Source organism: Callorhinus ursinus, unplaced genomic scaffold, assembly GCF_003265705.2.
Source record: "Callorhinus ursinus isolate GAN/ISIS: 27379988/994484 unplaced genomic scaffold, GSC_fseal_2.0 scaffold4, whole genome shotgun sequence".
NCBI classification, from domain to species: domain Eukaryota; kingdom Metazoa; phylum Chordata; class Mammalia; order Carnivora; family Otariidae; genus Callorhinus; species Callorhinus ursinus.
In genome coordinates this window covers 56825099-56837893 of record NW_027397066.1, presented here as the reverse complement: position 1 = coordinate 56837893, position 12795 = coordinate 56825099, and the positions used below count along the sequence as shown (strand labels likewise).

At 39.4% G+C, this 12795-nt stretch overlaps 1 protein-coding gene across 8 annotated transcripts in view; it reads right to left on the bottom strand.

The window, feature by feature from the left end:
• SLC4A4 (solute carrier family 4 member 4) overlaps positions 1–12795 on the bottom strand; it is a 335807-nt gene that overhangs the window by 94411 nt on the left and 228601 nt on the right. For 7 of the 8 annotated variants that reach the window (XM_073891772.1, XM_073891773.1, XM_073891770.1 and 4 more), the window contains 3 exons: positions 12316–12470; positions 11554–11673; positions 9045–9219 (listed from right to left, as the gene is read on the bottom strand). In XM_073891772.1, coding sequence (XP_073747873.1) covers positions 9045–9219; positions 11554–11673; positions 12316–12470 — 450 coding nt within the window. The remainder of the gene's footprint in view (positions 1–9044; positions 9220–11553; positions 11674–12315; positions 12471–12795) is intronic. The other variant, XM_073891774.1, reaches the window with a different exon arrangement.

Genomic DNA, 12795 nt, shown 5'->3' with positions numbered 1-12795 from the left:
TCCCCTTCCTCCGGCCTGCCTCTACTATTCCCCTTTTAGTCAGAAGAGGGAAAAGATGGAGAGAGGAAGTTGAATGGAGTGACATGAAAAGAAAAAAATGAAGATTAGTCCTCAGAGGAAATGGGGGGAAAAAAAACCTCTTTAGACCTTCAATATATCCCCGAGCAAATCCCAAATCAACAGATGCCTTAGGGGCCTCACTACGGCCATTGAAAGTTGCTTCTCTTCATTCCCTGTGCTACTAAACACATGGGATTGGCTGTAAAAACAGAATAGTTTCTTTTACTTTACAGCTGTGAAGTCAAAACCCACATCCAAAACAATTTATGAACGTCTTTCTCCTTATATCAGGGTATGAAGTTAAACCAAAGATGGTCCCTGTTTTACAAAACAGTCAAGAAAATGAGCACAAGTCCCATAATAGAAAAATCAAGCATAAAAGAAGTCAGACCATAGGAACAAGATTCTTAAGAAAAAAAAAAAAAAAAAAATTCAACCGTAACTGGTAACACCAGCATTTTAGGTCTTGAAGCCACCTGTGATAAGGGCCCCAGGGCCATCATGCCTGTCCGCACTAATGTCAAACAAGCACATTCAAAAGATGATGAAACCTTAGAAATTAAAAATGTATGCTGTCAACTTTGACTTTACTGCAATTCAGTATCTTCATAGGACACTCAAGAATGACCCTTCTTGTTTTATGTTCTTTTTATTGAGGAATTCATTATTTAGAAAAATCATCACAACCATTTAGGCAGTGTGGACGGCAGTAACAGGAGAAATGCAGCACAACTGCCTAAGAAAACAAAACATTTTCTATGTCTTTGACAATTTTCAACCAAGTAAAACTTGGAAAAGAAAATATTTTGGTGGCAGTAAATGATAAAGTATTCACTGACTTAACTGTATTATTTCAAGCTTCTAAAAAGAAACTCAACTGTTTCTAACCATAAAAAGAAATTTCAGCCCCTGTTCGTGGTAATTCATACAAACTGTGTAGAATAATAAAATTAAATTTCTCTAGTGGAGTCTAGCCAAGAAGAATGATGCAGCCCAATGCCATTTAGACATGGCCACTGGAAATAGGCAGGCAGACCTGAATTATCTGCAGGAGTTTTGATGGCAGGTCCCCAGCAGAAAGTCAAGCCACATGATTAGAAGTAAAGTGAAGAAATGATGCAAGTCTCTAAATCAAATCTGGGCCACATGACAATTAGCTGGGAAGTTTTTGTTTTGTTTTGTTTTTTTTAAGAAAAAAATACTGATTCTTTCGCTCCACCCTGAACAATTAAATCACGATCTCTGAAGATCAGGCCTGTGGGATCAGTATTTTTTTTTTAAGTTCCCCACGTGATTCTTATATGGCTCAAATTTGAGGTGCACCCATTCAAAAAACCTCCCTTCCTCTTGCCAAGTCAGAACCACCTGCTAGCATTTGTTAAGGTCCAGTGACACAGACCATTCATCTGCACTGGGGAAGAAGACTGGACAGCCAGCCCTCATTTTTTATTTCACCTCTGTAGCTACAGCCTATAAATCAGTGATTTCTGTCCTGACAGATCGCAGCTGTCAAATCCTTACTGCCATCTACTCTGCCTAAAAGTGCTTTGTCATCATAAACAGGATTTCTGTTTACACTGCCCGGCAAGAACTGAAGAAAGAGGGAAGACTGAAAGATGAATTAGCTCCCTGCTTGCAGAAAAGTATGAGCCAAAACCTTCACCAAAGAGCCACAATTCCAAGTCCAATAGAAAGGATGGGAAAGACGGGGGGGCTTTACAATATTTTTTGTTTGTTTGAAGAGCTACGAATACATGCCTAGAGCATCTGAAATGCCCAGACATCAAATTCCAGTATAACCTTACCCAAAAATCAATTCCAGATGGATAAAAAAATTTAAATGAGAACATAAAAGTACTAAGATATGTGGGCAAATATTTTTCTAACCCTGGAGCAGGGAAGCCTCTCTAAATATACAACAAAAATAAAAAACTATAAAAGATTGAAGATTTTTGAATACATAAAAATTAAAATCTGTATAGCAAAAGAAATCATAAATAAGGTGAAAAGACACAGGATAGATCTAGGAAAAATGTATTTGTGATATTTTTTATAAGAAAAGGGAAATTATCCTTATTACACAGAGTTCTTATGAGTCAATGAGAAAAAAACCAAATACCTAAAAGGAAAATATGCCAAGGACACAAATACACACAAGTATAGATAGTCAATAAAAATGCAGAAGGACATTCACCCTCACTAAAAATCAAAGAAATTTGAAATGAGTAAGAATGATCTATCATTCTCAACCCACTGAATGGCAAAAATGAGAATATGGGACAAAATCCAGTTTTTGAAAGAGTGCATATAAGTGGACAGTCTTGTCCATTATTGGTGGAAGTATAAACTGGTATAATCTTCGGGAGTATAATTTAAAACAAATATAAAAAAATAAAATAAGCATACCCTGCAAACATTCTGCTAGGGATTTTACTCTAAGGAGATAATGACAAAGAATGAAAACATAGTTAAGCACCACAGTTTGTTTATAAATGAGAAAATTTGGGAAAACTGAAAGTGTACTAATAGAGGATTTATTAGGTAAATTATAGGACATGCATCATCATGTGTATAAATAGATGTAGTCATTAAAAATAATGTTCAAGATCCATACTGAAGTGGAAAAACTTCCATTAAATGCTAGTCATGTTATGAAACAGCAGGTATATGATCTCATTTATATAAAATCTTATACACCAATCTATCTCCTTACACATGCATTGCAAGATATAGAAAAGATGTTCATGAAAATGTTAATGATGGTTATTTCTGAGTGATGAGTTTAAGAGTAAAATTACCTTTTATGTAGTTTTTCTGCATTGTTTGAATTTTCTACAATGCATAATTATATCTTATTAAAAATAAAGGTATTTCAACATAATTTCAAGACAAACACGAAATAGTTTTAGAATGTCACAACATTTGGGATCGCCAGCCTGCCCAAATCACTATCCTTTTCTAATCACCAAGAAAACAGAGTTGACAAAGGTCTTTCAGTTGAAAAAACCAACCAAATATGTTCTGGTAAGTGAAAAATTTGGTTACATTTGACTTAACCTTAATCAAACAGGCTTAATTCAGAATTTGTACATGAAGTGAAGCAAATTACTTAGTTAAGTTCCTTCCTGACAGAAGGAATAGCCAGCATACACAATGGAGGCAAGAAAGCAATGCAGGCCCCTTACTTTGTCACTAATACACATTTATATTTTTTAAAAGATTTTATTTATTTATTTGAGAGAGAGAGAGCATGAGCTGGGGGAGAGGCAGATGGAGAGGGAGTGGCAGACACCCCGCTGAGCAGGGAGCCCGATGCGGGACTCGATCCCAGGACTCCAGGATCATAACCTGAGCTGAAGGCAGACACCACCCAGACGCCCCAATACACACTTATTTTTGACTACCAAAACAACCCACCTGTATCATTCCAACAGACTATCTCTCCCTAACTTTTTTTTAAAACTCTCTTATGTTTCTGGAAGACTATTTCAGGCAGATTAACATATCACCTTACATTTCCACTTCAAGAAAGAAATGCATTTTGGTGCCAAAGTGCAACATTTAGGTAAGTTGAAATTACTATACAGTCCTCACTATAATGAAGCAATTGCTGTTATAAAGTGCACATGATAAACTTCATAAAGAAGTGTCTATCTTAGGGAGGAATATCATATGTGAAGAAGAAATGATACATTTCCAACCTCAGCAGATTGATTAAATATTCTCAGCACAGCAGTATGTTAAAATAAAGCTTCAAATTTGGAGATGCCAGCTATAAATGTTCCTTATTATGAGACAAATTTCCTTAAAATGTGCTCCGTTAGGCTCCATAAATATCACAAAATTCACAGATTTCTAAAAATCTTACTGTATCCTTTTGCTAAAAGGTTTGTGAAAATAGGATTATATTTACTCTGGGGAAAGAAATTAAAATGACTTTCTTCATTCTAGACTATGCTCAGTCATTCACAATCAACAATGTCGATTTGAGTTAAAAGATTTTTCAGTGTTCCATAAAGCTAGGAACAACTTTTAAAAACACAAAGACTTGCCACAGAGTATCAAAAAGTGTTCCCTGTATGGGTAACTTGCCCATAGACTAAGCTATCCATAAATATTTATTAAATCTATGTTTAACAATTTAATCAGAAGTATCTAAATGAAGAGAACAGTAAGCCTGCTTGGCAACCAAGAATATAAAAACAGTGCAATGAGTCGGCATGCACGGTCACAGAGTTTAGCTGTGGAAAGGACATGCTTCTAGGATGGTGAGGCTGAAAACCCTTTCTCTACTTCATAGCACAGCAAGGGGACCAGAGCATTATTAGAGTGGGGCGTACTGAGAAGGATAACAAAAGTGTTGCACAGGGCGCCGGGGTGGCTCAGTCGGTTGAGCGACTGCCTTCGGCTCGGGTCATGATCCTGGAGTCCCGGGATTGAGTCCCGCATCAGGCTCCCTGCTCAGCAGGGAGTCTGCTTCTCCCTCTGACCCTCTTCCCTCTCGTGCTCTCTATCTCTCATTCTCTCTCTCTCAAATAAATAAATAAAATCTTAAAAAAAAAAAAAAAGTGTTGCACATTTCCCGGACCTCAGAAAGCATATGCTCTAGTCCTTTGTTTTTGAACGAAAGGAACAGGAAATAGGACAAGCCAGGGCTGGGTCCTAGATAAATCTACGGTCAACTCTTGGCAAAGCAGTTCAGTCACCCCAGAGGCCCAAGGAATCCATGGGTACCCCCTCTGAAAGCCTTCGAGTCCTCTCAGGGCAGGCTGACGGCTCCGACGGGTGTGCCAAGTTGGGAAATTTGTGCAGTCGTCTATGTGGCCATTATCAATTGATTATACTTGGAGCCATAGTAGCTTCTTCAGCTGTTTCATTTTGAACATAGGTTCATAGGAAATGATCCATATGGTTCCCAAGATCTGCTTCTAATGATGTGGGGATAGATACACACACAAGTGCGTATGTAGGAATACTAAACATACATATACTTTATTATGATTAGTGTTAATACTACATATATATACTTCAGCTCTGTAAGAAATGCCTAAATGTAAATTTCTGTCTTCGAGCAGGCAAGACCTCCTGCACAGAAGCTGGAAGAAGAGTTTGCTTAAACAACAACAGTACAGTGACTCATCCGTGTTTTCACAACATGTTTGTACCAGCACCCATGTCTATTTGTAGCCTGACAATAAAGGCCCTATGTGAACCATCTCTGAGCTGTCTGCCTTTAAAAGCAAGGACACTATTCTCGGTTGACTCATTTGAGCTGCTTGTGCTTTTGAGAACAACCCGCTGCCACATTATAAAGGCATGTGATATAATTGACGATTACTTCAGACTATGTCAATGTTCTGCTTAGTCTTGATCTAGTGTTTCAAAAGTCAAATAGACCCAGAGGACTTTACCCCCTAAGTAAGCCCACTACATACTACTACCGGTATCTCTTGGGGACATAGAAAAAGAATGCCTTATCAACACCCTAGACTGTAAATACCATCAGACTAGGGATTCTTATCTATTTTGGTCACTTATCTGTATCCCCAGCACTTAAAATAGTGTCTGCCACACAGCAGACACTCAATAAATATTTGCAAAGGAATAAATCAACCTCTGCCATGGACCTGGGAAATGATCCGGGACTTAGCACCAACTCCACAAAATATTTTGTTGTCCTGATGCCAAGTCAAGATTTCTATTGCTAGAGCATCAAAACTTCCATATGTTCAAGGACATGCTCTTTCTATACTGAGATGCTTTTCAACATACTAAGTCACCTTACTCTATAGTCCTTAAAATAGATAAAACCAATAGAAATATCAATCTAAGTGATCTACCACCGCAAGAAAATCTAGTACAATGACTACAGGTAAAATGTTTCCTACTGAAATACTGGGATATGTAAAATCACTATAAAACGATTGAGTTGGGGGGGTGTGTGTGTGTGTGCGCGCGCGCGCACGCACATGCGCACAAACACACTAGCTAAGTTCTAGTTACACAGACTATTTTAGATCTATAAATTCAGTGCTTAGATCTATGCATCCATTCACTAATAGCATTAGTTTGCCCAAAAGAAATAGATAATAGACTTTAGTCCAACAAATAACGTATTAACAATCATTAATTTTCTATCCTTGTTTTTCAGTGTTTCTGCCACCAACTGTGACTTCTACAAGTACCAAATTGCAGTACTTGGCCAATACATTTCTTCAAAGAAAAAGACCAGAAGTGAGAGAAAAATATGCCCTTCAATATTTCTAGTCAGACTTAAAACACTGAGTTCACAGTTTCAGTGAAATTATCAAGAGAGGTTGCAAAATCTATTAATAAAATAGGCAGAATATGTCTGGCACATATCCTCCTAGGTTTGAATTTGATACATTGAATTAAGTCAACTCCTAGGAGTGACATCCAGGAAATGGTCCTTTTAGCAGACAACCTAGCATCCTGATGTACTGAAAGCATTTATGTTTCTCCTGAAGTCTGCAGAACTCAGAGAACTGCTTACTCTAGCAGCAAGGCCTTTCCCATGACATTTATCACAGACGAAATACCCATGATTACTACATATGTTACACAACAGAATCCTTTACTTTCCCCAAAACTTGCACATATGGAAATTAATTCACCTAGGACAGACCAACAATAGACTTTAACAGATTTCTTCCTCATCTCAGATGCGTGTTTTAAAGCTAAGTCTTATGAAGCTGAAAAGGGGTTCAATTCAGTTTAAAAAAGGCAATAAACTAACATATAGGAAGTGTCATAATTTCTCTACCTCAATGAAAAGAACATTCATGGAAAGCCACGTGTTAAAAAATTATCTGCACAAGAAAGTCTCCATATATTCTGAAAGACAGAAAGAGCTTAGCTTGCCACTGTCTCAAAATCACAGCTTTCTTTCATTTTCCTAACGTGGCTGCCTGTTTTACACTCTTCGTGCTGGCCTCAGGTGCTTCCCCAGTGCTCTCTTCTCCACTTGTTTTCGTGAATGATCTGATTTAGTTATCATTATGCTCTCATTTGGAGGAAGAAAAACTGCCCAATTTGGATATAGATCAGACTTATAAAATTACTACTACTGATACCACTGTTACAGTTTAATTTATTCATTCCTATCTTATGAATGAGGGAAAAAAAGGGGGAAACACCCTATCGGCATACTTCATCTTCATGCCCTACCATGCTTGGTTTCTATTCCCCACACCGCAGGTCTCTCACTGGGAACATAACACACATGTGCTTTCTGGCCAGCACAATGTTATTTTTTAAATGTTAATTAGTTGCCAATATTTAAAAATCACTAGATTTCACATAAGAAAATTTGAGTTTTCAGCCTCTTTTTGAAAATCAGAAAGCGAAATCATCCTGAGCACATATTCACATGGGAACGAGCAAAGCTGAGAGGCCACTGCCCCCTTCCAAATAGGGCATGAGCTCTCAAGGGTCACCACAGTCCCCAGCTATGAGAAAGCCAAGCTAGCCACGTGGAAAAGTCATGTTCAGAGTCCTTTGTCCCCAATTGTTCCAGACATCCCGACCTAGGCACCAGACATGTGACTAAGAAGCCTTCGGGTGACTCTAACCTCAGCTGCCGCCTCACTGCAAATGTATGAGCCCAAAGAGGGAACCACCCCAGACGAGACCATCAGCCAACCCCCGAAACCTGAGAGGAGAATAAAATGGCTGTTGCAAGCCTCTAAGTTTTGGATCAATGTGCTATGCAATGATAGATAAGGGCGAAAAAATAAAAATGCTCTTCACAGACTAAACACAATGGCTTAATTTCTCCCTTTTTACTTGGGTCAAAATAGATGTCATCATATGTGGTCTCCATTATATTTTTGTGTTTTGGCAGAATCTAAAATATGAAGGTACGCAGAGAAGAAAACAAAGGTAGAAGAAAAGCAATCTTTTGGAATCGGGTGTATTTTTTTTTTAATAAGCTGGCTGGCAGTACTGATGAATGTCACATAGGTTAATCAGTAATAAGTAGTAAAGCAGAAGGACGGGGTTTGAAAAGGGCTTGAATCTGGTTCTTCTCATTAAGAATACCAGCTTTGGGGCAGCTGGGTGGTTCAGTTGGTTAAGCAGTTAAGCGTCTGACTCTTGGTTTATTAGGCTCAGGTCATGATCTCATGGGTTGCGCGGGGCTCCACTCTGGGCAGGGAGTCTGCTTGAAAATTCTCTGCCCCTCCCCCCATTCATGCTTGCACTCTTTCTCTCTCCCCCCCCCCCAATAAACAAACCTTAGAAAAACAAAATACCAGCTTCACTCAACACTCCGTATTCAGCACCTAGCACAATGCTTAGCGGGCATCCAAAATATCTTTTCTACCACAAAAACTTTAGCTGTTACTGATAAAAAAGGATGGCAAATGGCACCTGGAGAGTAACCAACAAACTGTGCTTTGTACAAGATAAGTCAAACCCGGGTCTTTACAGCTTAATGACAGGCAGATTCAAGAAGAGGAGAAACAACTCTTAACTTCCATTCCTAAAAGCTGAGTTCTACTGATAGATATGCAAATCCAACCTCAAGCAAATCACTCAATTTTTTGATGACTGTTTGCTCATGTGTAAAATGAAGCTAATCATGTATTCCCAGAAAGAGTGTGTTCATCAAGGTTAACAGAATATGGTCTGCTCACTCAAGGTAGTAGAAGATCTAAACCTGGTGCCCTTCACAAAAATTAAAGCAGCTGATACGCTTTTGCCCAAATAGAATTGTATATCTTCATTTCCTTCCCTTCTTCTCCCCACTTGTGACTCAAGCCAGATTTCATCGAGCTATTTTTGTAATTACTAAAATGCTGGAAATATAGCAGCAGGCCAGAAGCAAAGTAAAATGCAGCATCCAGCAAAAGAAAGAAAATCACGCTGAGTAACTGAAAGGCCATCTGCTTCTAGCTGAGCTAGAGGGGTGAGGAAGGCAATCTGGGCTGTACTATTTGTGTCTTCCCCCAAACCAAACCCACCTGCATGTTGTCAGTGGCATCCCCAAGCAGTCCTCCAAAAGTGATAGCATTAGTTACAGTTGCCAGATAAATGAAGAGAATTGCTGAAAGTGCCTGAATATTTAAAGCATCATAAAAATCACTGGCGAAAAATGGTGCTTTCCTCTTTATGTCCTTAATTAGTCCACCACAGAACCTGGGTAGGGAGAAAGCAAACATGTGACAATGTAAAACAAACTGCCATCAAATTAACCAAGAGATAACCTATGAAGTCACAAAGAATTTGTATTCAAAGTGTTTGAATCAACAAGCTCTACTTAACCACTTCAGGGAAAACCAGAAAACTGTAGAAGAATACATTTTCTTCTATCTGTCTCTGTTGTGGTCACTAAATTGGGTGTCACATTCTTTAAAAAACAGACAGTTGGTTTTTAGACAAGAGTGAATTGTGTAGATGAATTAAAATTTCTCAGTTTGAAGAAAAACATCCAAACATGTGAGCAGAGCATGTAAAGCCCTTTATACGCTAGCCACGGTTTCCTTTCCAGCCCCATTCATCATTCCACAGTGCTTACTGAGCACCTGCAATATGTCCAGCCCTACTCCAGGTGCTGGAGACACACCAGTGAGCAATACGTGCACAAATACCTGCCCTCGGGGGTTTCGCCTTCTAGATGGGGGACAGACAATATAAGTCAAATTCAGGCTCCTAAAAATCAGGGAAAAAATTAAGTGGGAAAGAAGGTTATGAAGTGCTAGAGAAGGAATGGTTGAAATACTGGAGTGGCCAGAACGGACCTCCCAAGCAGGTGACTTTGGGATAAGGTCCCAGAGGAATGAAGGGAGGAAGCCAGGCCAGTATGTGGCGGAAGAGCATTGCAAGCTCGGCCCCATTCCACACATTAGTAGGTCAGCTGGCCTTATTTGTGCATCAGTCAACCTACCCTCCCAACCAAACCTCACATCTCAGCCTTCCCCACCCCCTTCCTGCTGCCTAGGAGGCCAGCCTCAGAGCTCAGCAGCTCTCTGAAGTCCTGACCCTCCACTCAGAGTTCAGATTTCCACCGCGGGCTATCATACTTTATCAGGATTGGGGGGAGAGAGGGGCTTGCTGGCCCTCTCCGCACTCAGCGGCCAGGCTGCAGTTTTCTTGGTAGGCACAGGGCTGAGCCTGGTACTCGGCACGCTGCACACACTCAGTGCATTTAGGAAGAAGTGAAATATACAAGCATGAAATTCCAGTCTGATTAAATAAAGGAGTTGAATTTTTGAAGACATAGTATAATTCTATATGCTTGCATACCAATGAGATTACTTGCCAAAAAAACATATGCAAGGTATTAATCCTATCATAATTACCATTATTTAAGATTATCAAAACTGACCTTCCTAGTGACCTACACTTTGTAAAGGCAGATTTAAAGTTAACAAATAAAGCAAGGAATTCAGAAATCCCTATTTCCTCTATTAAAATGTTTCATATCTTGAAAAAATAATAAGGAGTTGAATCCCAGAACTCATATCTATAGAAAAGGAAAAGGATATTCCTAGTAAAAATAGTTTGTAAAGAACTATTCAGAAAAAAATAAAGGGAGAGAACATCTTATGTTCTCTATTCTTTAAGAAAAAAAGGGGAGGGAAATAATGTCCCCTCAATTTCAGAGAGAAACCCAAGTGGTCATCAGAGGGACAAAATCATTTTATTCAGATTCAATCGCATATTAAAAAGACATACTTTTGTGTTTTCATAAAACCGTCAATGTCCTTAAAAAGTCCTATCTTTGTAAAACGAGTATCCTACTTAAAATTTTACTTAATCCAAAAGAAAATGGAGAATCTACAGTGGAAAGAAAAGGAAGACTTATCATCAAAGGAGACTGACAAAAGCAATCTGGGAAACCTGAATGCTCAACAGCAGGCTAGGGAGACCATGACCTGTGAGTACCTCATTTCTGTAACATATTCCCCACTTGTAAGTAAATGTACAGGGAAGGGATGGGATCCCAAAAGCCAAATGATGAAGACAGGCACATGGCTGTCTTCCTGCCTCTCACTCACACCCACCCGCAGGCCCTCTGATCTTTTAACACCTCCTCCCTCACTTCATGGCCTGGATGCCAACCCAACACATACCACAGGCTCTCTGCAGTCTCCTCTACCCGCCCCCCATCTGCTGCGTCTGTCTCCACCTCCTTCAGGACTTTCCTCACTGGCTGCAATTCTCTGACCACCTTATTTAAATTGGAATACTTTTCTCCCATCGCCAAACTCCCTACTTCTTCTGCTTTAGTTTTCCCCAGAAAAACCACGTTTTTTGTTTTTTCATCTTCTCAGTGTTTGTCTCCCACCCCTGAAAAGGAAGACCCAAAAGGACATGGGGGTTTTGTTTAATTTTGTTGCGTCTCCAGTGCCTGTGACTAATCAATATAAATATCTATTGGCCAGCAAATCAAATGCAGATAGGAAGATGAAGGGAAATTAAGATCTCAAGAGATCCTCATCATGAATGTCAAAAGAATCCGTCAGTTACCGCCCAGTTCGCTGCAGTTCTTCACAGTCCGCATGTCCTCCCCCTCCTCCTCCATGGCCTCCATCATGGGGTGTGTCCCCATTCATCTGCACATTCTCTCCACCTGAGTACATGTTCTTTCTAAGCAAGACAACAGAGCCCAAGAGAATATTAGTTTATTTTATTCATCTGCTTCTTAGCTGTGTCATGCACTAGACTAATGAAGAGATGGACTGAAAACCCTTTGGGAGAAAGCTCATTATATCCTTCTGCCACCCTGACAGGCAACTCTTAAAGTGTTATATTTAGAGGGAAGACAAATGACTGATAAATAAAAAGCTGAATGAGTTGTATACGATACAAGAGGGGAAACTGTTTCACCTGGAAAATAACAGATTTCCAGAAAATGGCTGCTCCAAAATTATCCCACCCAATTTCTTAACCTCTTAAATCTATAGGGACTCATCTTGAGGAAACCGATCTTTCTACATGTACAGGAAGTCCCCAACACATCCTCCAAAAATCTCTACAATGTATTCCAATATCATAACCTGAGATCTCTAATTTACAATCACTGAAGAAGATAACAACATACAACATTCATTTTACAGTGTCGACGAAATGTCAAACCAAAGCACCGATGGGAGTCCTTTGAGAGAATAATACATCAAGTTAAATGGGAACCTGAAAACACAGTATTAGGACAGTCACCTGACCCCATTTCCTTTTCTGAACACAACCTCCTCCTCAAGGATGAAAACTCCCAATTGCCTGATAATTTACCTTTTGTCAGATGATGGAAGACTCTTGGGAGGCTCTATCCTGATTGCTGGATCCCATTCCCCAGGTGGAAGGACAATGACTTCATCTAGGAACTCATCAATGCCAGCAATCAGGTCGTGCCTGTCTTTTGCTTTATAAGCAATGTCATGGAACACCTAAAGGATAGTAAGAGATGTGCTGATTGACAAGAGAACCTTCTACATGCTTCTACATGCCTCTACATGCCTCAGATGCCTCACAGCATGCCGAGCCTGAGAAAGGCAATCTATAATCCACTTTAATATTTAATATATATTCGATATAATCATATTTTCATACTTCCTATCAGCTTGTCCCAAACTATTTTGGTATTCTGATTTTGAACCCAAAGAATATAAGTAGAGGCATGAGAAAACAGCTGTGTTTCTTTTATATGTTTTTTGTTTTTATCAATACGGCAACACAACATTGCCTTTCATCTCCCACTGGTATGTACCATTA